General features: G+C 43.0%; 2 protein-coding genes and 1 long non-coding RNA gene across 13 annotated transcripts in view; 1 reads left to right on the forward strand and 2 right to left on the reverse strand.

Annotated features, from left to right (window-relative positions):
- The window catches only part of POU2AF3 (POU class 2 homeobox associating factor 3), a 21803-nt gene extending 18182 nt beyond the window's left edge, over positions 1-3621 (reverse strand). The window contains exons 1-2 of one of the 3 annotated variants that reach the window (XM_073585175.1): positions 3265-3621; positions 654-748 (exon numbers count right to left, since the gene is read on the reverse strand). In XM_073585175.1, the coding sequence (XP_073441276.1) occupies positions 654-713 (60 nt within the window). In that variant the 5' untranslated portion in view covers positions 714-748; positions 3265-3621. Of the gene's footprint in view, positions 1-653; positions 749-1233; positions 1457-3181 lie in introns of those variants that run through there. The other 2 variants (XM_073585174.1, XM_073585176.1) reach the window with 2 other exon arrangements.
- Positions 3300-27706, forward strand: LOC141097772 (uncharacterized). 3 transcript variants are annotated; one of them, XR_012234046.1, is made up of 5 exons: positions 3300-3435; positions 7885-7977; positions 14615-14735; positions 17356-17536; positions 26764-27706. It is a non-coding gene; the product is annotated as an uncharacterized lncRNA (long non-coding RNA). The 3 variants fall into 3 exon arrangements; XR_012234044.1 differs by lacking the exon at positions 17356-17536; XR_012234045.1 differs by lacking the exons at positions 17356-17536; positions 26764-27706 and adding an exon at positions 22803-24477.
- Positions 17822-27802, reverse strand: part of POU2AF2 (POU class 2 homeobox associating factor 2) — a 144737-nt gene continuing 134756 nt past the window's right edge. For all 7 annotated transcript variants that reach the window (XM_073585171.1, XM_073585173.1, XM_073585169.1 and 4 more), the window contains 3 exons: positions 23274-23316; positions 21095-21393; positions 17822-20080 (listed from right to left, as the gene is read on the reverse strand). In XM_073585171.1, coding sequence (XP_073441272.1) covers positions 19682-20080; positions 21095-21393; positions 23274-23280 — 705 coding nt within the window. In that variant the 5' untranslated portion in view covers positions 23281-23316 and the 3' untranslated portion in view covers positions 17822-19681. The remainder of the gene's footprint in view (positions 20081-21094; positions 21394-23273; positions 23317-27802) is intronic.

A 27802-nucleotide genomic window follows, 5' to 3' on the forward strand; every position in this document is an offset into this window, starting at 1 on the left:
AGTTGTATCATTCAGGCTGCTTGCTAGCAGTGAATGGAGTAAATACATGCAGTGGATCCCCACTAATTTCGAGAACGAAGCCTTGAAATCCTCTGTTGGGCTGGAGCCATGTCCGCGCATGTGCTGCACTCAACCATCTCTGGATGTCCCATAGACAATAAAAAGATCGTCGGTACGCGGCACAGCTCCGTTACATTAGGCTATTTCACAGATCCGTTCTCGAGACTTATGGGGTCCTAGGAGATAGGTGATAGCTTGTTAAGATGGGGGAAAAACATTTAAACTAACACGAATAAAACCCTTGTTCCACCTGTCCTACTTGTCCAGATATTAATCTCCAAACACTAGGAATACATAACTGAACCCATTGCGTATCATGCTTCCAGACAGTCTTACAATGTATGTAGATAGATTAGCTTAATATGAAGGTGGAAAACCTAAACCGCACTTGCATGTAGCACAAAGCCATTGTTCTCCTGGAACCAGCTCAGTATCCTGCCCTATTAATAATTACATATACCTGGCAGGGGCTTAACACAGGTGAGAAAAACAAATAGCACTGCTGTGCGTCTAGGGCTGCAGATGGCGGTATTAACACTGGGGTCATGGTCTGATGGCTGCAGCACTGCAGATATGGGGGATGGAAGACTTACTGAGGCGGTCTTCTCTGCTTGTAGCGCCCTCCGCTGTTCCAACATCTCTTTCACAGTCATCCTAACTTTAACCCCTTGGTACACCTTCGGTTTAGCTGAAAAACAAATGGAAGAAAATGAAAATTTGCATCACATGAAAAGCAAATTAGGAATTTGTTCAGAACATTGAGCAGGTCACACTGGCGGGGTAGAGTTACCCAAAAGCATCTAGATAAAATTTCTTAGGCCTTTAATATTGATAAGCTATCACTATCAGGCACTCCACAATCAGCTGATCAGTGGCATACATTGTGCGGTGGCCATGAGTGGTACAGCAGCTCCTATGCACATGTAGGCAAGAAAGCCTGCAGTATCAATCACGGCCACTACACAATGCATGGTGCTGTTCCACTTCCATTCATTGGAAGTGACACAGCTTTCAACATCACATAGTGGCTGTTAATGGTATTGCATCTCCTATATATGTGTATAAGTACAATACCATTCACTACCAGTATGGATTTCCAGTGCACGGCTCCCCCATACATCAGCTGATAAGTAGGATTTGACGTTGAATGGGTGAATGGAAGTTTATGCATACATTTAACCTACGAACCAGAAGCTTTACTGCAGAGTATGCCAACTTATTGTGATTAATGCGCCCTTATTTGTGTGTATAGTGTTACTATCCAGTATTTCCACAATAATACAATAGAGCAGATATTATGTCTCCCCTCCCTCCGCGCACTGCTGACCCTCCCCAGTCTCCAAAAAACATGAAATATCACTCTATTGTGATCATTTTAATAATCAGTGTGAAAAGGGTTTTTTTTTTGCATATGGATAAAGTCAATCTTGTTCGATAAGTCTTCTTAGGACATGTGGCCATTATAGTAGGGGGTCCTCCAATCAAGACCACCCAATAGGAATCAGGATGGAGAAGCTACATCTCTGGCTGACCCCCATCCATTCCAAGAGTTCATTTAGAGGTAATGTCATTGACAGTAACAGCACAGGATCCATAGCGATCAGCTGATCACCTGACTGGATCATTTGTAAAGTGGTCCCTAGCAAACAGGCAATCCCTGCATGTGTTGTGGCTGTCGAACAGTCGTGAGACATGCAGCTGCAGGGACTCGAACATATTTTTTGAGCACGCCGAAGACACTCAGGTTGCACCCGAGCATGCTCAGATAACACCTTATCCGTGCACGATCACTCATCACTAGTGAGTATGAAAAGCAGCCCCGCATCCACCATACACAGAGAGGTTGGCCAATTTCAACAAGGCTTGCCCCCAATTAAAGATGATTAGATATTTGGATTTTTTCCCCCAAAAAATGTGATTATCCATGAATCAAAAGTACATCAAAGTCTCAAATTGCTCTGATATGATGTGTGCAACACTCTGTGGTGTCCTAGGACTGTATCCAACCCATATTAAATGCAAACACCGTGTTAGTGATGTGAAAGTGACCGCTAAATATATATATCTGTAGGTAAATGGATGGTAATCAGTGTGTGACAGCGCGGTAGTGAACATCTGTAATGTTTATTCAGTGTTTTATGGCTTTAGTTGAGAAGTCCTCTCACTACCCTGATTTGCCACAAAGTGGCTGCTGCATTCCCTGCCTAGGCTTTTATACAGACTATGATAGTTCTTCCTGATGTGATAGCTAGAAGGCATTATGGGGAAGCTGCTCATGTGCACCCTCTCTGGCTGAGGCAATTTCTAAGGCCATGTGCACACGTAGTGGATGGTGCTGTGGATTTTTCCATGCGAATTTGGAAAAATCCGCAGGTCAAAAGACCTGCAGATTAGTCTGCGGTTTTCCCCTGCGGTTTGACACCTGGAGAGTAGAGGTGTAAAACCGCTGTGGATTCCGCACAAAGAATTGACATGCTGCGGATTTGAATTCGCAGCATGTGCACTGCGTTTTTTTATTTCCATTAAATACAATGGTACTGTACAACGCAGAAAAATCTGCTGCGGATTCGCAGGGCCAATAACGCTGCGGCTCTGCAGTAACGTGTGCACACACCCTAATATGGCAGTGGCCATTTTAGGGTGTGTGCACACGCTGTGGATCCGCAGCAGTTCCGCAGGCATTGTACAGTACCATGTTAGCCAATGGGATTTCAAATCCGCTGTGCTCACGCTGAGGATTTTTCCGCACGGATTTGCTGCAGTTTTCCACAGCACGTCAATTCATTCTGCGGATTCCGCAGCGGTTTGACACCTGCTCCATTGTCCAGGTGTCAATCCGCAGGGCAAACCGCAGCAAAACCGCAGGTCACTTTACCTGAAAATCCGCAGGTAAATCCGCAGCGTGTGCACCCAGCCTTATGCTAACTGTATGACGCGAGATTATTCAAATTCATTAAATTCAGCAAATTTGTAAAATTTTTCACAAATTGGCTTCTCATTGGTTTGCTCATCTCTTCTCTGCATATTGGGGCTTCCAGAATTTCCCTGAAAGTGTTCACATGTATATGGGGGGTTAGGGAATTCTGCGGACTTATGGAGCGCAGTGAATGCGGCAGCTCACACGACGGCTCCGCGCTCCGGTGTCCCCGGCCTCCAGGCTGCGCCTCCCGCCCTGCAGGCTCGGATATTCCCCGCGCTTTTTACCACAGAAGGAAGGGGCGAAGGGGGCGCCCTCCGTGCACCGTCACTGGCTGCACCGGCACCAGGCAACAAGTGCAGGCTCTGAGGCATAGAACGGAGGGTCGGAGGTAGGGAGCGGAGGGTCCGGGGCAGAGGGAACAAGCGACGTCCGTGCACGGTCTGCGGCTGCACCAGGTAAGCACAGGGTCTGAGGGGCAGGGAATGGCGGCGGCTCCAGGTGTGTGTGGAAGTAAGACCCTGCCTGTATACAGTATATACTGCCTGATGTGGAGACAGCCCTGCGGTGTGTACTGAGTAGGATAAAGGGACAAACGTGGGTATATGGAGTATACAGCCTCCCCCTGTATACAGCCTCTCCCTGACCGCCCCCTGTATACAGCCTCTCCCTGACCTTCCCCTTGTATACAGCCTCTCCCTGACCTCCCCCTTGTATACAGCCTCTCCCTGACCTCCCCCTTGTATACAGCCTCTCCCTGACCTCCCCCTGTATACAGCCCCTCCCTGACCTCCCCCTGTATACAGCCTCTCCCTGACCGCCCCCTGTATACAGCCTCTCCCTGACCTCCCCCTGTATACAGCCCCTCCCTGACCTCCCCCTGTATACAGCCCCTCCCTGACCTCCCCCTGTATACAGCCTCTCCCTGACCTCCGCCTGTATACAGCCTCTCCCTGTATACAGCCTCTCCCTGACCGCCCCCTGTATACAGCCTCTCCCTGACCTCCCCCTGTATACAGCCCCTCCCTGACCTCCCCCTGTATACAGCCTCTCCCTGACCTCCGCCTGTATACAACCTCCCCCTGTATACAACCTCCCCCTGTATACAGCCTCTCCCTGACCGCCCCCTGTATACAGCCTCTCCCTGACCTCCCCCTGTATACAGCCCCTCCCTGACCTCCCCCTGTATACAACCTCCCCCTGTATACAGCCTCTCCCTGACCTCCGCCTGAATACAGCCTCTCCCTGACGTCCCCTTTTATACAGCCTCTCCCTGACGTCCCCTTGTATACAGCCTCTCCCTGACGTCCCCTTGTATACAGCCTCTCCCTGACGTCCCCTTGTATACAGCCTCTCCCTGACGTCCCCTTGTATATAGCCTCTCCTTGACCTCCCCTTGTATACAGAAGATTTCTGATCTCTCCTTATAAACAGCATATCCAATGTTCTTACCTTTTATATACAGCATTTCCCTGACCCCCCCCCTCTCTCTCTCTCTCTCTATACTGCATATTCTTTACCTCTACCATATCCACTGATTTTTCCTTCTATACAGCATATCTCTGATCTCACTTTATAAACAGCTTGTCCACTGCCCCTCACCCTGTATACGGCATATCCTATAATCTCAGCAGCAGGATGTCAGTAGAAAGATGATGCATATGTGGGATTTGTGGAGGTCTATAGGGGGATGCAGCAAGTGCCTATAAACTGATCACAGCAGGATTCCAGACCCACAGAGGAGCTGTGCATGAGATGAGCTGCAGGCGGACTATCCCTCTCCTAGCTGCAGATGATCAGTGTGTGGTGTATATGGGATATCATCTCCTAGCTGCGGATGGTCAGCGTGTGGTGTATATGGGATATCATCTCCTGGCTGCGGATGATCAGCGTGTGGTGTATATGGGATATCCTCTCCTAGCTGCGGATGATCAGTGTGTGGGGTATATGGGATATCATCTCCTGGCTGCGGATGATCAGTGTGTGGTGTATATGGGATATCATCTCCTGGCTGCGGATGATCAGCGTGTGGTGTATATGGGATATCCTCTCCTAGCTGCAGATGATCAGTGTGTGGTGTATATGGGATATCATCTCCTAGCTGCGGATGGTCAGCGTGTGGTGTATATGGGATATCATCTCCTGGCTGCGGATGATCAGCGTGTGGTGTATATGGGATATCCTCTCCTAGCTGCGGATGATCACTGTGTGGTGTACATGGGATATCATCTCCTGGCTGCGGATGATCACTGTGTGGTGTATATGGGATATCATCTCCTGGCTGCGGATGATCAGTGTGTGGTGTATATGGGATATCATCTCCTGGCTGCGGATGATCAGCGTGTGGTGTATATGGGATATCCTCTCCTAGCTGCGGATGATCAGTGTGTGGTGTATATGGGATATCATCTCCTAGCTGCGGATGGTCAGCGTGTGGTGTATATGGGATATCATCTCCTGGCTGCGGATGATCAGCGTGTGGTGTATATGGGATATCCTCTCCTAGCTGCGGATGATCAGTGTGTGGGGTATATGGGATATCATCTCCTGGCTGCGGATGATCAGTGTGTGGTGTATATGGGATATCATCTCCTGGCTGCAGATGATCACTGTGTGGTGTATATGGGATATCATCTCCTGGCTGCGGATGATCAGCGTGTGGTGTATATGGGCTATCATCTCCTGGCTGCAGATGATCAGTGTGTGGTGTATATGGGATATCCTCTCCTAGCTGCGGATGATCAGTGTGTGGGGTATATGGGATATCATCTCCTGGCTGCGGATGATCAGTGTGTGGTGTATATGGGATATCATCTCCTGGCTGCGGATGATCACTGTGTGGTGTATATGGGATATCATCTCCTGGCTGCGGATGATCAGCGTGTGGTGTATATGGGCTATCATCTCCTGGCTGCAGATGATCAGTGTGTGGTGTATATGGGATATCATCTCCTGGCTGCGGATGATCAGTGTGTGGTGTATATGGGATATCATCTCCTGGCTGCGGATGATCAGTGTGTGGTGTATATGGGATATCATCTCCTGGCTGCGGATGATCACTGTGTGGTGTATATGGGATATCATCTCCTGGCTGCGGATGATCAGCGTGTGGTGTATATGGGCTATCATCTCCTGGCTGCGGATGATCAGTGTGTGGTGTATATGGGATATCATCTCCTGGCTGCGGATGATCAGTGTGTGGTGTATATGGGATATCATCTCCTGGCTGCGGATGATCACTGTGTGGTGTATATGGGATATCATCTCCTGGCTGCGGATGATCACTGTGTGGTGTACATGGGATATCATCTCCTGGCTGCGGATGATCACTGTGTGGTGTATATGGGATATCATCTCCTGGCTGCGGATGATCACTGTGTGGTGTATATGGGATATCATCTCCTGGCTGCGGATGATCACTGTGTGGTGTACATGGGATATCATCTCCTGGCTGCGGATGATCAGTGTGTGGTGTACATGGGATATCATCTCCTGGCTGCGGATGATCAGTGTGTGGTGTACATGGGATATCATCTCCTGGCTGCGGATGATCAGTGTGTGGTGTACATGGGATATCATCTCCTGGCTGCGGATGATTAGTGTGTGGTGTACATGGGATATCATCTCCTGGCTGCAGATGATCAGTGTGTGGTGTATATGGGATATCATCTCCTGGCTGCGGATGATCAGTGTGTGGTGTATATGGGATGGCAGGGCATGTCCAGGGCTTTGTTGGATGTTTTCTGCAAATTGCACTCTCTCCATATTATGTTATATACCTGCAGGTGCCCTAGTATACAGGTAGTGCACTGTATATAGGGGAGTGTATACTGTATGGTGAAAATAATAAAGTGCGTTTGACAATTCTGTTAATTTCATATGCAAAAAAAATATGTACTATAGAAAATGTGTATAAAATCTACAAATAATGGGCTTGTTACAATGTATCACTGCTGCCTGCAAGATGTGAGCTAGCGATAACATCTGAGTGCTATGTTACTGAGGCCACAGATACCGGGTAAATAAACACGAGTGGTATATTTGCATGCAGAATATTACTGTATGATGAGTTGGTACAAGCTCCAGGGTCACAGGGGCTAAAGCTGCGCTGCAGCAGCCGCAGAGTTCAGGGACATAAGTGGAGGCGAGAAGGGAAGAGCGTCCGGGGACAGCGACGCCTGCTGGTGACAGGCGGACTAGCAGCGCACTTCTCGCAGGCGAGACCCGATCGCACCAGGGGGAGAACACGGGAGATCTGTCCCGAGGGGGAAAACTTGGCTTAAAGGGACTTGTCAGTGACCCTTCTATTTGTGCAGATACGAGAAGGGAGGAGGGGATCTTACTGCAAACCACTGATCACTTGTAGCCATAGGGGAAACAGAAACGCCCAGTTTCCCCGGGCAGAGATAGGGGGGATCCACAATGTGCGATTTCTAATCTTTTTTTTTTTTTTTTTTTTTTAAAGTTCAATGTCACTAAAATCTGTCGATTTGTCATTGAATCTTCTTGATCATGAGGGCTGCATGCAGTGCAGTGAGTGTGAACAATGGCCATGTGCATTGCCTTGTGCCCTGCAAGCCTTGCATATACTACCAAATCATGCAAAATCCAAAATATGCAACAAAAAGTGCAATAAACTACAATGCAGAAATCCCATCCACCTGCAGAGAAATGCTGCCAGCAACCGTGTATTTCCCCCATCCAGGTGCTGCTTTTGCACCTTACTGCAATCCCCCCCCAAATCTAAGGAATTGCATAAAAAGTAGCAAAAAAGTGCAAAGTATCCAGAGTGCAACAATGTATCTTGTTTTGTAAATATGCAAAATATTGAAGAAGCATTCAGCCTTTGTGAGTTGCACTCTGCAGCAATCTGCATATTAATGAAGTCTCTCCTTTCTCTTTTAAAGGTACAGCATATAAGAAGCAAAAGTCAGCAATGCTGCCCCCCAAAAAGGGGCAACAAAATAAGAATAAAATCAACTTACCAGACATTGGAGAAGGTGAATTTTTTTCTTTTCTCTGATTTTTTTAAAAAGAGAAATCCCCCCCGGTGAGGCTGCAAGCCCTTGGTATAAGGAGCTGATTCCCTGTCTATAAAGGCAAAATAAGGCTGAAGAGTGTAATTTCTTCAAAGTTCATGAAATATAGCAAGTCCCCCGGCTGCACTGGAGACTGTGGTTCTAGAATACAAATGTATTATGGCTACAGATATAGGTTTGGATTTTTTCCCCACCATGCCATCTATTTAAAAACTCTAGAATCCAATGATTTGACAATCAATGATTGCGCGATAGTTTCAATTTGAATATTCAAAGCCCTAACAAAAAGACAGATCTTTGGGTGAAACAAAGCCCTTGTGCCTGTAAATGAGGGTCTTTGGGAATAAGATTTGATGTCAATCCCTCCCACAATACTATTTTGGAAGAAATTTTCAACATTTTATAAAGCTTTCCTCCAAATTTGCGATAAGAAGGCAAATAAGCCCAGTAATTGTGCAGCAGAGGGCTGCAGGTCCCCAGTCACCGGTGTGGATGTCAGAGCTAGTGCTATGGGATCTTATGAGACAGGGGGCAGAATTTGGGGGGTCACATAGGGCTGATTAGAGGGCTTTTTTGGGGGATACCAGGCAGGTAGGCCAGCAGGGGGCGTGGCAGCTGAGCAGTCAGTGCTGAGCATTGTGTGAGAGGAGAAGGCCAGGCACCTCTCTGCCTCTGCTCAGGTGCAGCCTTGTGTCACTAGCCCTGCACTTCTGGGCAAGAGTCACCCCAAAGGTCGCAGATAACGGGGTGCACAAAAATTATCACTGCGCCCGAGTGCCATTGTTCTCCTGCTCACACATTGTAATCCTCATAGTAAGTGAACATTCTATGCATTCTGTTACTATGCACGCTCACGCTGTATAATTACAGGCACATATGTAACTCTCATAATAACAGATAAACATATAGTGACAGATATTTTCTATACAGTAGCATATTGTAAATAGCAGATCAACACTGTATAGCATATGCACTATAGAATGTATACATGTATATAGTATATATTTAGCATTAAACACTATATAACAACATATGTACTGTATATAATAGCATATATGCACTGTATAATAAAACCTATACAGTACAAAACAGATATAGTGGCAAATATACTATTTATAAAATCATGTATATCATATGTAACAGATATACTAATAAAATATACACTGTATATAACAGATATTCTCTATATATAAAAGCATATATATATATATATATATTATGAAGTGTATGATATAAACCATAGATAAACACAGAATATTCACCTTATAATAGCAAATATATATATATATATATATATATATACACACACACACACACACACACACACACACACACACACACACACACACAGTGGGGCAAAAAAGTATTTAGTCAGTCAGCAATAGTGCAAGTTCCATCACTTAAAAAGATGAGAGGCGTCTGTAATTTACATCATAGGTAGACCTCAACTATGGGAGACAAACTGAGAAAAAAAAATCCAGAAAATCACATTGTCTGTTTTTTTTTCATTTTATTTGCATATTATGGTGGAAAATAAGTATTAGGTCAGAAACAAAATTTCATCTCAATACTTTGTGATATATCCTTTGTTGGCAATGACAGAGGTCAAACGTTTTCTGTAAGTCTTCACAAGGTTGCCACACACTGTTGGTGGTATGTTGGCCCATTCCTCCATGCAGATCTCCTCTAGAGCAGTGATGTTTTTGGCTTTTCGCTTGGCAACACGGACTTTCAACTCCCTCCAAAGGTTTTCTATAGGGTTGAGATCTGGAGACTGGCTAGGCCACTCCAGGACCTTGAAATGCTTCTTACGAAGCCACTCCTTCGTTGCCCTGGCGGTGTGCTTTGGATCATTGTCATGTTGAAAGACCCAGCCACGTTTCATCATCAATGCCCTTGCTGATGGAAGGAGGTTTGCACTCAAAATCTCACGATACATGGCCCCATTCATTCTTTCATGTACCCGGATCAGTTGTCCTGGCCCCTTTGCAGAGAAACAGCCCCAAAGCATGATGTTTCCACCACCATGCTTTACAGTAGGTATGGTGTTTGATGGATGCAACTCGGTATTCTTTTTCCTCCAAACACGACAAGTTGTGTTTCTACCAAACAGTTCCAGTTTGGTTTCATCAGACCATAGGACATTCTCCCAAAACTCCTCTGGATCATCCAAATGCTCTCTAGCAAACTTCAGACGGGCCCGGACATGTACAGGCTTAAGCAGTGGGACACGTCTGGCACTGCAGGATCTGAGTCCATGGTGGCGTAGTGTGTTACTTATGGTAGGCCTTGTTACCTTGGTCCCAGCTCTCTGCAGTTCATTCACTAGGTCCCCCCGCGTGGTTCTGGGATTTTTGCTCACCTTTCTTGTGATCATTCTGACCCCACGGGGTGGGATTTTGCGTGGAGCACCAGATCGAGGGAGATTATCAGTGGTCTTGTATGTCTTCCATTTTCTAATTATTGCTCCCACAGTTGATTTCTTCACTCCAAGCTGGTTGGCTATTGCAGATTCAGTCTTCCCAGCCTGGTGCAGGGCTACAATTTTGTTTCTGGTGTCCTTTGACAGCTCTTTGGTCTTCACCATAGTGGAGTTTGGAGTCAGACTGTTTGAGGGTGTGCACAGGTGTCTTTTTATACTGATAACAAGTTTAAACAGGTGCCATTACTACAGGTAATGAGTGGAGGAAAGAGGAGACTCTTAAAGAAGAAGTTACAGGTCTGTGAGAGCCAGAAATCTTGATTGCTTGTTTCTGACCAAATACTTATTTTCCACCATAATATGCAAATAAAATGAAAAAAAAAACAGACAATGTGATTTTCTGGATTTTTTTTCTCAGTTTGTCTCCCATAGTTGAGGTCTACCTATGATGTAAATTACAGACGCCTCTCATCTTTTTAAGTGGTGGAACTTGCACTATTGCTGACTGACTAAATACTTTTTTGCCCCACTGTATATATATATATATATATATATATATATATATATATATATATTCTGAGATGCACTATATTATAGCATATATGCAGTATGAAATAGCAGATCTACACTATGTAATACCAATCAGGGTAAGTACTGGGGTGTATGCAGACGGGGTAGCACACAGATGTTTATAACAGGGTGGGCCTATGTTAAAGCAGTCAGTTCTCAAAGTAATACACTTTTGCTGGTCTACAATGTATCACCAAGTGGTATATATACAAAACCCTCATTTACTCTGTATATCACATGGCAGACAAATGGGAGATGTGGGTTGATTTTTCTTCCACCCTTATACAGTACATACAAATCTGTTATATTGTATAAGAAATCTGCTGCTATTGAGTATATTTTTATGCACTTTTTCTTATTTTTTTTACCAGCTCTGATGCAGAAGTGTAAGCATGTCATTGATGTCATTTTTTTTGTGCATATTCTCCTGTGTGCACTATAGATTGCTGTATGTAGTGAAATGTCTGTAATGTCATGCACAAATCCACGCTAATAGCTATATTATACTGCTGCACTATATATATATATATATAATTACAGTATATATTGTACTCACAAATAGCAGGCATTGGAGATGTAGATCCGAAAACACTGCAATTGGGTGATTATTGTATTTTTATATTTGCTAGGGATCAAATGTTATACATATATTACTTGATCAGTACTTTTTTCCAAGTTCTGTTTGTAAAAGTTTGCAGTCGGGAGTTTGTTCGCTCAGTAAATAGCAATGGATGCACTGCCACCTGCTGCTTACAGGGAGTTCTGCACCCCGGTGTTGGTTTTTGGTCTTCTTCACATGTCACTCATCTATCAACTAGGACAACAAAGGTGATGGATAAACCTTTCTTTCTTTCTTTCTTTCGTTAACTGGTATGGGGATTGTATTTTGTATCAAAATAACTTTATTTCTGTCTTTTTTTTTTTTTAAATATTTTTTCTATTTTACATTTATCACTGCTTCTTTTTTTGGTTATTTTATGTCTACATGAAAAGTGTTTGCTGATAGATATGATCACAGTGGCATAACTAGAGTACAGTGTGCCCCGGTGCAAGATTTGCACCTGGCTCTCCCCACATATTGGTCAGATGTATGGACCCTTGTAGTGTTCAAAATCCTATAATTACATAAAAGTTGCACCTTCTCCCCCATTATGAAGTAACAGAGCTGCCACTAGGAATTTCAGAGCCCCATACTGGCAAAATATTCAGGACCCCTTCAGACTCTGCCCAGGCTCCACCCCAACCCTGCCTCCACCAATCGAACTGTCCACAGTCAAAAGATTTTTTAAGCTGCCACCACGACAAGGTGGACTCTTTTGGCAGGGCCCTTCTCTACTCTAACCTATTAAACATTTGATAAATTATCCACTACAATTTAGGTATATTTTTATTTATTTTTTCAATTTTTAAAATGACCAATAATAGCATACAGGGGACAAATACCACTGCACCATGACCAGACACCATATTACCACCACATAGTGACCTATAATACCACACACGGGACAAATACCACCACACCATGACCAGACCACATATTACCACCACATAGTGAGCAAATAATAGCACATACAAGGAACAAATACCGCCACACCGTGGTCGGACAACATATTACCACCACATAGTGCGTGAATACTAAAATACTGATCAGTAATTAAAAAACACAATGCTAATATCACCATAAGTGCTATTATACACAGGAGTTCTGTGCTTAGTATGCAGTGTCTGTGTACAGGTAATAGTGATAACCGGTGACACTATACACAGGAGCTCTGTATATAGTGTATAGGTAATACAGTGATCACTGGTGAAATTGTACACAGGACCGATGCATATAGTATACAGTGTATAGTGTCAGTGTACACGTAACACACTTACTCACCAGTGAAGTCCTTCATCTTCGCTTTTCATCTTCATCCAACACAGACCGCCATCATTTCTTCCAGCCTGGGCTCATCTCTGGAGGAAATAAGTTATCTAGAGCACCGCTTGCAGAACACATTACTTATTTTTTTTCCCAAATTCTAAACTACACCAGATGAAGAAAAAAAGGCGACAGTGTTGCTCTGCACAGTAACAGGACCTCCTCCCCCATTTAAAAAGAGTATCCTCAAAAAATAAAATAAATACATCACTGCAGTAATAATATCCCTCATCCTGGACCCCGTGTGTCTCATTCCTGGCTCCAGCCATATGTTCTCCCATCCTGCCTCCATGTGATGTCCCATCCTGCCCCATCTGTCTCCATCATATCCATCCTACCCCATGATCCTGCACCATGTGACTTGATCCTGCACAATGTTTCTCCATCCTGCCCCATGATCCTGCACCATCTGCCTCCAACCTGCCCCATATTCATGCCCTCTGTGTCTCCAATCCTGCCCCCCGTTTCTCCAATCCTGCCCCAGACAGATTATTGTCACTTTCAATAAAAAAAGGTGTTTTTTTTTTTCTCCTTACCTGGCCATGCTCTTGTAGCGATGATCCTTCCAGGTGTTTGAAGCACGCACTCACCGACAAATGACAATGACGTCATGTGCCGGTGACGTTGGCTGCCAGCCTCTGATTGGCTGGCGGCTTTGACTATTGCCGTGTGGTCCCGCACAGCAATAGAGTAACTGAACCTGCGTCTCTGTTGCAGGTTCAGTTACTGCACTGGCAGAATCCTGCTGCCAGGGCCCGATCAGCAGAAGAGATGGGGCCTGATGCGGGCCCCCTCTGCTGATTGGGCCCCATATGTCAGTCAGGGCAGTAATGCCTTGATGGCGGCCCTGTGTAGTACTGTCCCCCATCTGGGGCTCCTTCCTGGTATATACAGTATATTCTTTATCCTAGTATATACAGTGGTGTGAAAAAGTGTTCAACCCCTTCCTGATTTCCTACTATTTTGCATGTTTGTCATACGTAAATGTTTCAGATCACCAAACAAATTTAAATATTGGACAAAGATAACGCAAGTAATCACAAAATGCAGTTTAAAAATAAAGGTCTTTATTATTAAGGGAAAAAGAAACCCAAACCTACAGGGCCCTGTGTGAAAAAGTGATTGCCCCTTAAACCTAATAACTGGTTGGGCCACCCATAGAAGCAACAACTGCAATAAAGCGTTTGTGATAACTGGCAATGAGTCTTTAACAGTGTTCTGGAGGAATTTTAGCCCACTCATCTTTGACAAATTTTTGTAACTCAGCCACATTGGGTTTCCAAGCATAAACCACATTTTTAAGGTAACAGCATCTCAGTTGGATTAAGGTCAGGACTTCAAATTCTTAATTTTGTTTTTCTTAACCCAGTCAGAGGCGGACTTGCTGGTGTGTTTTGGATCACTGTCTTGCATCATAACCCAGGTGCACTTCAGCTTGAGATCAAGAACAGATGGCCGGACATTCTCCTTCAGGATTTTTTGGAAGACCGCAGAACTCAGGGTTCCATTTACCACAGCAAGTCTTCCAGGTCCTGAAGTGGCAAAACGGCCCCAGATCATCACACTATCACCACCATATTTTACTGTTAGAATGATGTTCCTTTTATGGAATGCCTTATTACTTCTACGCCAGATGTTATGGGACATACACATTCCAAAAAGTTCAACTTTTGTCTTGTCAGTCCACAGTGTATTCCTGCAAAAGTCTTTGGACTCCTCAAGATTTTTTCTGGCAATACTGAGACGAGCCTTTATGTTCTCGTTGCTCAGCAGTGGATCTCATCTTGGAACTCTGCCATGCAGGTAATTTTTGACCAGTCTCTTTCTTATGGTAAAGTCATAAACACTGAATGATAGATCTTAATTACTTTGTTTCTCATTTCCAGAATTTATTTGGCTCACGGCATGATGTATAGCTTTTGAGGAACTTTTGGTCTACTCCACTTTGTCGGGCAGGTCCTAGTTAAGTGGATTTTACAAAGGAAATAGTCAGACAGCCATGTAACTCTGACGAGGATAACAACGCGATGCTCGGACTGGCCCGACGGCCAGTCTTCTGACTTGAGCCTGGCAGTTGCATAGAAATACAGGCTGTCACACTCGGGTGGGGAGAGTTAACGGCCAGTCTGAGCATTGTGTTGTTATCCTTGCCTGAGTCTTATGGCCGTCTGACTGTGCCCTGAGGGGTACTGAGTCTGTGCAAGGCATTGGTATGCTGCAAATTTTAAAAAGGCAGTGAGAAAACACTTATTCCGCATGGGATCACACACACACACAGCATATGGATGAGATTATGGCTAGGTTCATATTTCACTGACTGACTGTGAGACTTCTGAAATGAATTTGCACCCTCATATAGGTTTATAAAAGAGTAAGTTTGGGTCAGGAGAACTACAGTCAGTCAGTGCATATACAAACAGTGAAAAATGGCTGTCTGAACACAGCATTAAAATGCTGTGGATTTTACAGGAAAATCTGTGCATAAAATCTGTGCCAACTTAAACGAAGGTTGGGGCGACACTTGGAACCAAACTAAAGTTTGCTAGGTGCTGCTGCTACATCACAGAATGGAGCATCATTGTGACCCTGCGGGTACTACTTTGATTGAGAGTTTTCCGTATTATCGTGAGATTAGTTATTGCATTCCCCATAAATAAAGGAGATGTAGTGAATGGTATTTTACGACTTATTTACCGTATATAAACTCGGTCTTAGTGCAGGGTCTGTGGGACAGATACATCATTGTGGAGACGTTCACAGCTCTATTGATTGCAATTATGAAGCCTAATTCCTTTCTTTGGGTGGGCCGAGCTCTCGGTGCAGCTGTGTTCCGACCTGACATCAAAAGGCAGAATCACAACATAGGTGAAGGGTTTGCACAGTGGTGGAGATTTACTGCTCCACCTAATGCACACAGGAGCTCAGCACTCCTTTCAATGTGTATAAGCTTCTATCAATGCTGTTGATTTACGGCTGCGCTTTCGAACCTCGGCACACACCTAGTACATGTCCTAGCGGCTGCAGAGACACAAGATTAGGGCTTTGTGTGCCCTACAAAATCTGCAAAATGGTTGATATAAATGGGACAACACCTCCATTTTGAGATGAGTTGATAAGTGTTTTTTTTTTTTTTACAGAGCCCATCCTTTTATACTAAACCCATAGAAAAGGTGGGCTCATCCTCCACAACAAGATAAAACTTGTTTTAGTGCACCTACCAGGCTAATGTGTGCAGGAACTGTCCCCTTTTTCACGTTTTGAAATTGCCGCCCACTTTTATTGAAATAGGCAGTTTCTTTCCATCAGCATTCTGCTGACACTATAGGTGCTGAAACTTCCTTTCCCCTCACTTCCAAGCATGCATTGATCTTGTCACTGTTTGATGGCTGTGTTCCTCCTTTATGCTGTTTGACAGACAGGAGAGCAGGAGTGTTGAGACCAAGAACCATTTCTTGTAGACAGACAGACCCACCTTGCACTTCTTGTATATAAAAATGCACCTCTCACCCCCCCATTCCTGCGTAGACGCCAAGACCTGCCCCCACGTCCCATATATACAGGCAGAATTGCCTGCCATCGCAGAAGACCGTCTACTACTAGACGATCAGGAAATTGCTCTCTTTAAGCGGACTTCCCACTAAATACATTTCAAAAGATAAAAAAATAAATGTCTGATTAGTGGGGGTCCAGCTATTGGTAATGAGGGTCCCAAAGTCCTCTGTGTGAATGGAGCTGTAGTGTGCATGCATTCAGCGGTGGTTGCACATGCGCATTTCTGCTCCTTTCACAGAGGGGTTTTAGGGACTCGTTTTCCAAAAAGAAAAGTGCCCCTGAGCTGCTCTTCAACCCTCTAAGCCTCCACATCTGGGGCCCCATAGCACCCGCATGCGCAGCCTCTTCTCTGACGGCTTCAGTGTTGTGAAATGATTCAATACTTTTCTTTTTTTTTTTTAAATCTGTCCTCCAATAAAATGCATCCAGCAACTCTAGTAAAAATTCCCTCCCCGTAATTGTGCGGGATTTATAACCTCGTAATTCCCTATAAGCGGGTCATTGACGAGTCATCCAACGTTTTACCACCTATTGTGAAACAGTCACTTAATAGTTAACTTGCATTCTCCATGGAGGGGATATTCCCTGTGGCCGAGCTTTCATAGTTTCACGTCTTGATATTTGGACACTTACTGTATATACTGTCATGCTGGAGTCCAGAAATCTGTTCACAAGAACATAACACAGCAGACATGGAGACTTCCTGCAGTATTACAGAGCTCCCACTACTCTATACAGGTCATTTTGGATACAAGGAGTTGTCTCAAGTTCTCATATGGTTAAATTGCAAAGTGCTCCTGCAGCTTGAATGTAAAAGATATCCATTGCAAGCTGTTTAATACTGTTTAGTGGATCTCCTGCTATCTTTCAGCTCATCTCCAGTCCTTTCTGTCCTCTTTTAATTCGATTTGATTTGAGGAAAGACTAGAGGAACTGGAGACTGAACTAACGGGGCCGAGCTGTCAGGGTGCATCCAGAAAGCAATAAGCAGCTTGCAAGCATGGAAGCTGCAGAAGCAATCAGTTACCAGTTTTTCATCAAAATCAATTATGGTAAGTTTTTATTTTTTATATAATACATGCAACGCAATAAAGAAAAAAATTTGAAGCCCGATGAAGATCACAAGTCGAGGTGGAAACGTTCTGCTCTTGCGCCAATAAAGATTGTGTGTTAATTCACATTGCTATTTATGGGATTTGTGACTCCTGTGGAATCGGGTTTGGTAAAGCGTAGCATGCTAAAGATCACAGTATGAGACCCCTGAAACCCAGCAGTACCGATCTCAGCTTGAACAGTGTATAGCATCAGTCTGAAATAAATATTTCTTTACATACCTAAAAGATTAGTGACCTTTTAATTGCAAAAATTCCCCCTGTTCGTTACATTTTACATTATTCTCTTATGTTAAATAGTACAAAAATAGCCGGAATCCGAGCCATAACTGATCACTATGTATTAAGATGTATGGACTAGACAAAAATGGCCCTAAGTGATCTCCTACCCCCCGGACCTGTGAAATAAGAATACCAACACCAATAAAAGTAAACCATTTCTCTTTCTTACTTAATGTATCTCTGAGTTAACAACACCCTGATATATACAGATACAGCTTTATACATTTCTCATAAAATACTGTTTGGATAAAACCAAATCTATTCTAAACATGAATGTGATGCTTCAAAATCAACATATTTTTTATTGGTACATTAGCACCTTTGTATATGAAAATGATATCTAACAGGTGCAAAATAATAAGCTAATGCCCAATGCCACATCTAGCTTAAATGTGTACCTGGATGTAGTGTTAATGATTTGTTCCAATATTTTACAAGATAAACTGCATACATTATTAAAACGGTCTTTAGACCTGATGATACTGGTGTACTTACTTTGATATTAATGTCAGGGTAGCCAGAAAATACTTTTTGAAAGTTAAAATTGAATCTCTGCCTCCCTTACCCGGTTTGTCACTCCTCATTATCCCTTTTCCCTGCTTCTGATGACTTTCCACCAATCTAGACTGACTGACAGCTCCTCGGTGTCCCTCCTCCCTGCTGCTACTGAATCTCTGTCCACCTAACCTGATTGACCGCTCCTCAGTGTCCTGCTCCCTGCCACTACTGAATCTCTGCCCACCTAGCCTGATTGACAGCTCCTCAGTGTCACCCCTCCCTGCCGCTATTAAGTCTTTGCCCAACTATCCTGATTGACAGTTCCTCAGCGTCCTTCCTGCCGCTACTGAATCTCTGCCCAGCTAGCCCGTTTGACAGCTCAGTGTCCCTCCTCCCTGCTGCTACTGAATCTCTGCCCACCTAGCCTGATTGACAGTTCCTCAGCGTCCTGCCTGCCGCTACTGAATCTCTGCCCACCTTGCCTGATTGATAGCTCCTCAGTGTCCCTCTCTGCTGATGCTGATATCTCACACTGCTCAGTACAAGCTGCAGCTGTCATTCAGCTGGGATGGGTGGAGAATGAATCTACTTGGACTCATAAAACGCTCAAAGTACATCAGCCTTACCAGATTCAATATATCTATTTAATATCCTATTCAGTTTGTACTGTGAATTGTGATGACTGATGCACTTGCATTTTTGCACTGTGATTGTTAAAGTTCTTGGGTGAATTCATGTATATGTCTGATTCAAAGAACTTGCCACATAATAGAGATTTGCAAACTAGTCGATTGAAGCGTTTCATTCATGAATCCATGTGTAATAGTTTAAAGGGAACCTTTCATGTCCCCAAAAGTTATTAATCTGCAGATATAGGGTAAATCTGCAGGTTAATATAATTACATGGCTTCCTGACCGCCTTACTGAAAGCTCAAGCACTGGGAGGAAATTAACTTTATTCTTCCCAGGAGCCACGAGCTTTCAGCTATCTATGAGTGAAGTCTGGCGGCTCCTGGAGAAATAAAGTAAATCCCAGTACCTCTTGTGCTTTAAGTAAGGCAGACGGACAGCACTGTAACACTATTTACCAGCGGACTAACCCTATAGCTGCAGGTTAATATCATTTGGTTCCTTGACAAGTTCCCTTTAAAATTTGTCATCTTCAAGGAGCTTCATTCATGTGGTTATTGGCCTCGGCAACCCTCTTAAATGTGGAACAATGGTAAAGTCATGTTAACCATAATCTAAAATTGGGCATTAAAAAAAGCAACAAAACATTACATGAAAGAATAAATAATACAGGTCTTAGTAATTTCTCCGTAGTTCATATGGTCCCCATACTGTATTGGTGTCATCCTTCGGCCAAGAATTGTCTTGTAGAGTATTTGTCTCGGTTGAGTCCTCTGGGGATAGATGATGAACCATCTTTGGGGTCAGTTCATTGGACACCGTCATGAACGGCGAGAATGAATATGAAGACGCATTCGGAAAGTTGCTTGTGTAATGCGCATCATCGAGGGAGTGCAGTGAGTAAGACTGTGTTCCTTGCGTTGATGAAGACCCTCTACTTGCGCTTCGATAGTGGAGAGCTGCATTTTCAGAGGGCAGACAACTGGTGGACGATGAGACAGTTTGTGATGTGTCGGTGCACAATGCATCCAGCTGGTTCATGTTGTCGGGAACCGTTTGCTCCCAGGACTCTCTCTGGGGAACAAAAATGTGCAAAAATTAAAACGTGAAACAGGTCATTTTGTCAGCAGCATATCACCTCGCAAATGTCATCAATCGCAGAACACTCTCACTATTATTGAGACTAGCTTACCTGTTGTTTCATTTAACTTTTGAGAATACGTTATAATATGTGTGAATATAAGGAATAACACTATTTCTAACCCTTTTGTTGCATTTTTCCCCTCTGCTGGCTTTTTCCAGTTGTCTCTGAGCTAGTGAGTGTAGACTAGCTGCTATGATGTCTCCCATACACAGAAACATGAGTGATTCCTTCTCTCCTGCCTCTATATCACACAATTTCCAAAACAGCAGCAGTATGGAGGAGTAAATTATGCAACAGTACTGAGTATTGTAGCTGTAAATCCCGCACTGGATGTGAGATAAAACACTACAAATCAGCAGCACCACTCCTCTCACTAGTCTCTTCCCATCCTCTCTCCTATTCAACATGCAGTTGTAATCTGATTATTCAGTGAGCTATCAGTCCATCCTGTTCTGACCAAGTCAGATTTGAACTGTTTTTTTCAGACACTGATAAGATCAAGCAGAGAGGAAGAAGTGGCTCATAAGTGGAGGAAGAAGTGGCTCATAGGAGAAAGGAGTAGATTTCTCCACGAAAATATATTATGTTTATTATATTTGCTTGTACTAGAAATTTATACTCTTAAGTGAACATCTTCTTACTGTTATGGTAGCTTTTTTTTAACACCTTACCACATCTTGTGACTTCAGATCAAAACCTAATCAAGTCTTTAAAGGGGATCTTCTGCTATGAAAATGTAACCGAGAAGGAGGAGCAGAGCAGATTGATATAATTCTGGATACATTGTATTTTATTTATTTAAATCTGCTTATTGTACGTTTAGGAGTCCAGTTGGCAGTGCTAATAAGTTATTGACAATTACTTTGATACAGAGATATATAGGGAAGGCTGTCAATGACTGGGTAGGATTTCTATGTATAATTGATGACTTTGTCATTTCATACCAATAAATAATGCGATGGGTCACCGGAGAAATGAGGTAGAAGAGGCGGCAATGATGAGGCGCTGAACAGTGAGCTGCCGGCCGATGTTATCGATGATCCCCTGTAGTCACCGATGGTGTCTGAGAAGTAGGGATCCAGCAATGGAGGATAACTCTGTATCGATGCTGGCTCGCACCCTATTGATTTGGACCCCAGGGATGATGAGTAGATATCAGTGGAGTATTGCTTTGCAGAATGGAACTCGGCATCAGGAAGAAAAGATCTTCTTACTCCGTAATATCCTGATAATACAGGAGAACCTGGCAGAAAATACTAAAAAGTTAGGAAATGGCATCAACTCTTATTCTAGAGTAAGTTTGATGGATTTAGAGGATTAGATGTGTTCTTGTATAACTTCTTCCTTTTTTTTAACTGAGCAATTTGCATATTTAATTTCACAGAGGAACATTGCCTGGCTTATATGTCTCCTTACACTGACATATCAGGCGATTCACTCCCCACAAAGAGAGAGATTACTCCTTGGACACCAGTCAGAAGCCTCCCATACCTCTACATCAGATTTCTTGCTTTGCACTGAAGAGGGGCAACACCTCGAAACACGTGTCTGCAAACTGAGAATGTGGTTTGGCTTTAATCCTAAGTCATGTGGCAAGGTTCATTAAAGGGTCAACATTGACTTTCTCTTTCTCTCTAAAGAGGCAATTTGCATATACATGTTTTAAAGGCACATATTCTCTCTTCCGTACTGTGTGAATGGGGCATTAAAGGGGTTGGCCCCTAAATCAATTGACCATTTTCCTGTTAGCACACAACAATTCTTAGTTTGAAAATTATTTTTTAAAACAATTGTTCCTTTGTGAAGATTTTACTGTTACAGACGTGTTATTGCACCCCCTGGTGTCCTTTCAATTGTCTGTCAGAATGTCTTGCGTCCACCTGCTGCTCAGAGCTGGTGGTCACACATGCTCAGCAACTCGATCCCACATGTAAATGGGCGGTGGAGTGATTGCTCACATTGGACAGATCAGCCGGTAAAAAATAAAAAAAGAAGTGGCTTCGTCAGCACTGGAAACATTAAGTGGATTTTCGGTGAGGAAAAAGGAAAAAAAACACTAGGGGGCGGCATAGCGAGTACGTAACAGTGATATTTACACATCAGAACACGTTCTGATTTTTCTTTCAATTTTTAATATGATTTAACAAAGAATTGTAACATCTTAGCAACATCCAGGAAGTGTATGGAGTCGGCTCAGGAGTTGCAAAAAAAATCTTTTGATGCAGATCTACATGAAAATCTGCTTGCAGATTTTTTTGGTGCAGATTTGGTACAGGTTTTATCTTGTGCGTAAAAACAAAAGTAAAATTTTTGGCTGAAAATCCTCAAAAAGGTTGCAGATTAAAAGTTTTGAAATTTCATTCACTTTTCTGCTGTTTTTCAATAGGTTAAGTTCACATGAAATAAGTTCCAAATCATGAATTTCTTGCAATGCCATGTTCACACGTCCCAAAACACTGCATTTTCTGCTGCATAAGTCAATACCAAAATATGCAGCAGCAACCTGCAATTTTGCATGCACTGCCCCCCCATTTATTTATAAAATATATATTTTATTAAAGCTGCTTTTGTATGCTTTCTGAGTGCAGAAACATTGGGATTCTAACGAAATTGCATTTTTTTTATATAATTTTTTTTTGCACTCCCAAAAAGGTAAAAATGAACAAAAAATGCACTGATCAGCATCGTTTTTAAAGGCAGAGCGGATATGAATTTTCATGAAATCACATGAACTGTGGATTTTCTGCATGAAAAAAGTGCAGCAGAATAAAAAGCACAGTATTTACAGTACGTCAGAACTCAGCACAAACTGTGAACGGTGTCCTGAAAATGTTCACCATTAGTTGAGATCCTATGGATCATACTTCAACATTAAATAATGATCCACTTGATTGAGGATCCATCGTATGTGTCTCGGCTATAAACAAAAATTATGATCTAAGGTTAAAAATCCTGAACTCGGTGATGGTAATAAAAACAATATTTAATACTTGATCATAAAACATTATAAGTGGATTTTTGTGCAGGAGATTGTAGTCATAGAAATGGAGCAAAATGAAGAACAGGATTTTGGCCAATCGCTAGACGTCCGATGATTGATATTACCTGGAAGAAAATACTTACTTGACATTTGGACAAATGGCGTCTGGGAAACATTGGTACTGCCCTGTAAATGAAAGACAGGTTTCAACCCTTTATTTCCAAGAGCAATCCAAGTTTAAAACAAAATTGTAAAACATGCAATACATCAACCCGTTCCTGGATTCCAGAGCACAGAAAATATGTAAGATAATAAGAATGGGCTGAAAGTCCAGCAAAATGCAAAAAGTCGTCTCCCAATGAATATCGATATGTGAACTATTCCACAGGTATGGGCTCTTGTGTAGCAAGAACACTGCACCCCACAGACCATGAGAGTGTAAAGATGGTGGTCCTGGTTCTTGAGGGGTCCAAAGACCCTTATGCCATATAAGAAGCCACCTGTATTAAAAACGTCACACGGAAGACGGGGCTCACAACCTTTCAGTTATGCCTCTGGAATGCAGCAACATAGTATTAAATGTTGTCTTCATCTGCTATTGTAGTCAGTTTGTCACAGCAAAATAACTGTCCAAACCAAGCACAGGCCCTCAGTGCACCCCTGGAGTGCCCGAACATTTCTGTATACATTCCCACCAACTTGTTTTTCATCCATCTCCACCCTTTTCTTCGTTGATTGACAGCTCATGCTTTACAGGAACTAGAGCGGATGCCGTTAGAAAAAGAGTAGGTTGGAAGAGTTTCCTGAACTGCTCAGCCACGACAAGGGTGCAGCTTGTGCTTGGTTTGAACAGTCATTTTGTGCTCCCTTTACCACTCAGCTGAATTCTGTCTACCGCCTCTGCTTCAAGACTGATAAAGTGTTTCAGTTATTACTGCATTTACTCCAAATATATGTAGTAAGTTGCGACTTTTGTGCTTTTTGCGCCAAATTTATAAAACATTTGTTATGCTAAGTTCACACGTAGCGGAACTCCCGCGGAAGTTACCGGGAGAATTCCGGAATTCCATTCCACGGGAAAATCGCATTTTAAATTCCTGCGATTTTTCCCACGGAAAAACTAGCGATTTGCAAGTGTAATTTGCTTGCAGAATGCTAGCGTTTTCCAAGCGATCTGTAGCATCGCTTGGAAAACTGACAGGTTGGTCACACTCGTCATACATAGTGTTTGACGAGTGTGACCAACTTTTTACTATTGAGGCTGCCTATGCGGCATCAGTAGTAAAAAGATCTAATGTTAAACATAATAAAAAATCAGGTTATATTCACTTTCCGACATCCCGCGCAGCGTCCCCAGGCCTCCACGATGCTCCGACAGGTCCGTTCCCAGTGATGCATTGCGGTAATGACCTTTGACGTTACGGTCTCGCGAGATTGCTACATGATCGCAAGATGCGACGTCAGCAAAGGTTATCGCATTGCATTATTGGGAACGGGACCTGCCGCGTGTATCGCTGAAGCCTGGTGACGCTGCGCGGGACGCCGGAAGGTGAATATAACCCGATTTTTTTTTTTTTTTTTTTTTTTTTTTTTAGATTCTATTTTTTTCCAGAGATATGGTACCCAGAGCCCGGAGGACAGTCTCCTCTCCTCCGGACTGTACCATCCGCAAATGTTCTGCTTACTTTTTGCATGGTGGGCACAGCCACATGCGGAAAGTAAGCAGAACAATGAAATCCTATGGGTACAGAATCGCCGCGATTCCGCAAATTAATGTGCATGCTGCGTATTTTTCTGCGATGCGATTCCGCCGTGGCAAAATCCGCAGCATTAGCACAGCATTGCGGAATCCCATAGGATTTCATGGGATGCTTTTTTTTCGTGGTAAAAGCCGCCGCGAAATAGGGAAAAAAAGCGACGTGTGAACGCAGCCTGACAGATTTCTATTGCTTTTCATCTCATCTGACAGTTTTCTATTTTGTTGGTCATAGTGGCCATTGGTTGAGCGTGCGAGATATTTCTATGCAGATTTATCATTTGCGCCAAAAAAAAGTAAGAGTAAAGACTCGTGCACACAACCGATTATTATGGCCAATTTTTATCTGCGGCTTTCACGGATGGCACTCGTACTCATGATATTCTATGGGACAGTGCACAAGTCTGATTTTTTTTTTTTTCCCCTCAAGCAGTCTGAGGGGAAAAAAATGGAAGAATGTTCGATTTTGACCTGAGTGTATGATCGCAGTCAGCCTTTCAAGTCTATGGGTCCGTGAAAAATATTGGGCCGCACTCCGATGAGATCCGAGTGTAGTCCGATTTTCACATGGAGAAGACTGAGAAACACTTTTTTTTTTCTCCACCTCCAAGAAAAATTTATTCTCAAGCTATGATCAGAATAATTGTACCTCTTTTCTCGAATGTAGAGAAACCCATGGGGTGCACCTACACTCTCAGCTTTAGATCAAAGAGTTTTGTTTATTAGGTGTATCAAATTAAGTGCAGCATTGTGTAAATATGGTGAAACCCTTGCAACTTTAATAATCTCTGTCTTTAAAAAAGAAAAAAAACAACAAACAATGAACCCTTTAAAAATGCCCCATAGAAAACACGACCATCGTAAAGCTGTGGCCCCGCGGAGATAAATACTTTTTATTGTTGCAATTAATTAGTTGGAGTTGATTTTTGTAGAAGGAGAATTTGGGGTAACTATATGAGGAATTTTTGACATTTTAAGGAAAGTTCTGAAATAAAAAAAACAGCATCCTGTTGAACATTTTGCATTTTACTTAATTTTGTTTTTTGGGTAAAAAATAATTTTGTAATTGGATTTTATTAAAAAAAATGTAGCACCGTTTGGCTTTTACAGACACTTTGTTTCCAAGCACATTACTGGCTGCAGAATGAGATCAAACGGAATCTATCAACAGTTTTTGCTGCGTAATGTGATGTAGGGGCAGAGACCCTGATTCTGGCAATGTATCACTTAGTTTACTGGGAGCAGCAGTTGTGATAGAATCACAGTTTTCATTGCTGCAGATCTAGCTGAGCTCGGAATGCTGAGCTGTGAATAACCCTGCCCCACACTGATTGGCAGCTTCCTGTGTATAACTCCGCCCACCACCACTGATTGGCTGCTTTCTGTGTACTAGCAGAAGGCTGCCAATCAGTGCTGGGGGTGGAGTTGGACTAGACACCTAGTCCTGTAGTGATAATCTCCTGCTGATAAAACACTGATTGTATTGACAGAAAAACAAAGCCCAGTAAGTGACGCTTCCCCTACATCACACTGCTTTCAGATTACATAGCAAAAACCAGCTGACAGATTCCCTTTGCCTAACAATCTTCCAGTGAGCTCGTTCTGACATAGAGATTGCAATTCTTTTATCCGTCTCTTCCTGAGCTCCTCTCAGCTTAAGTTTCATGTGATCATAAATAAAGGGAGAGGAGCTCGGTAAAAGACTTACCAATGTTCCTTAAGAATGAGCTTCACTGATAGATTCTTAGTTTACTCATTCTCCATACGGGTTATAAAGGGCAAAAAAAGGTAGCATTTTAAATTAAACTGAATTGCAAAAATTATTTTTTAGGTAAAAAAAAAAAATTGATCCTTTGTATCCGTTAATGTGCACACAGGCCACATAATTAACAACAAACGTTACTACACAAACCATCATCGTCTAATGGTAAAGCAAATGCCAGCGAGAAAAATAAACAACAAATCAGTTGCCTGAACGATGAGCGATTGCTGAGCTTTTCAGGAGATGACGATTATGACATTTTTGCATATGGCAAACAGCGAGTTCCTGCGACGTATGGCAGACAAATTCAGAGGCGAGAATTTGAATGTCATTTGCCCATTCGAGGTTTTCCTCCAGGACAGCAGCTGTCCAGAGAGAAGAAACCCCGCGTGGATGCCGATACTCCACCAGCCGCGTATTGACCAGCCGGCAGCCGATGACTGATACAGGAACGGTTCTCTTCAACGATACAACAGTGCCTCAGGAAAAGCCAGACCTGCACTAAGTATCAGCCACCTCTGACTATTCATACGGGTCTGTAAGCTTTACACCTAAATCTAAAACTTAGGATGAACGGCGGAGCCATGTCAAGGACCACAGACATTCTAATTCCAGGGGTTTAAACGGTAAATGATGGGTCTTAAATCTGCCACCTATGGGAACACGAAGATTTAGTTTGCTTGAAAAATTCTAATAAAAGTATGGTCACTTTATTCTAAAAATAGCACCCCCGCTGTCTTCAGATAGTGTGTGGTATTGCAGCTCAGCCTCATTCCATTCCATCAAGCTCATCTGTGATACCAGATGCAGGCCAAGGACAGGCGAGGTGATGTTTTGTGTTGGCAGCGGATTAATCTCTATAATAATTGTGAGCTTTTAATTTATCTTTGTTATCCTTTTTCTTGCATGATGAACTATTAGGTATGGCACGAGTGTATGTCTTACATTGTTTTGTTATTCTTTATTACTATTGTTTTGAAGAAGGTCATGTTAGGCTGAACCGTTAACACTGCAGACGGATTACTTTTTGCAATAAAAATTGATTATCTTTGTATCAATTTTTGGAGTGCTGAATTTATTTTTTTATTAATAGCTGTACTGTCCAGCCATTCAACAGTGAATATATATTCAGAAACAAAGATAACACCGCTTAC

Source organism: Dendrobates tinctorius, unplaced genomic scaffold, assembly GCF_039654945.1.
Source record: "Dendrobates tinctorius isolate UK_male_01 unplaced genomic scaffold, ASM3965494v1 ptg000086l, whole genome shotgun sequence".
NCBI lineage: Eukaryota > Metazoa > Chordata > Amphibia > Anura > Dendrobatidae > Dendrobates > Dendrobates tinctorius.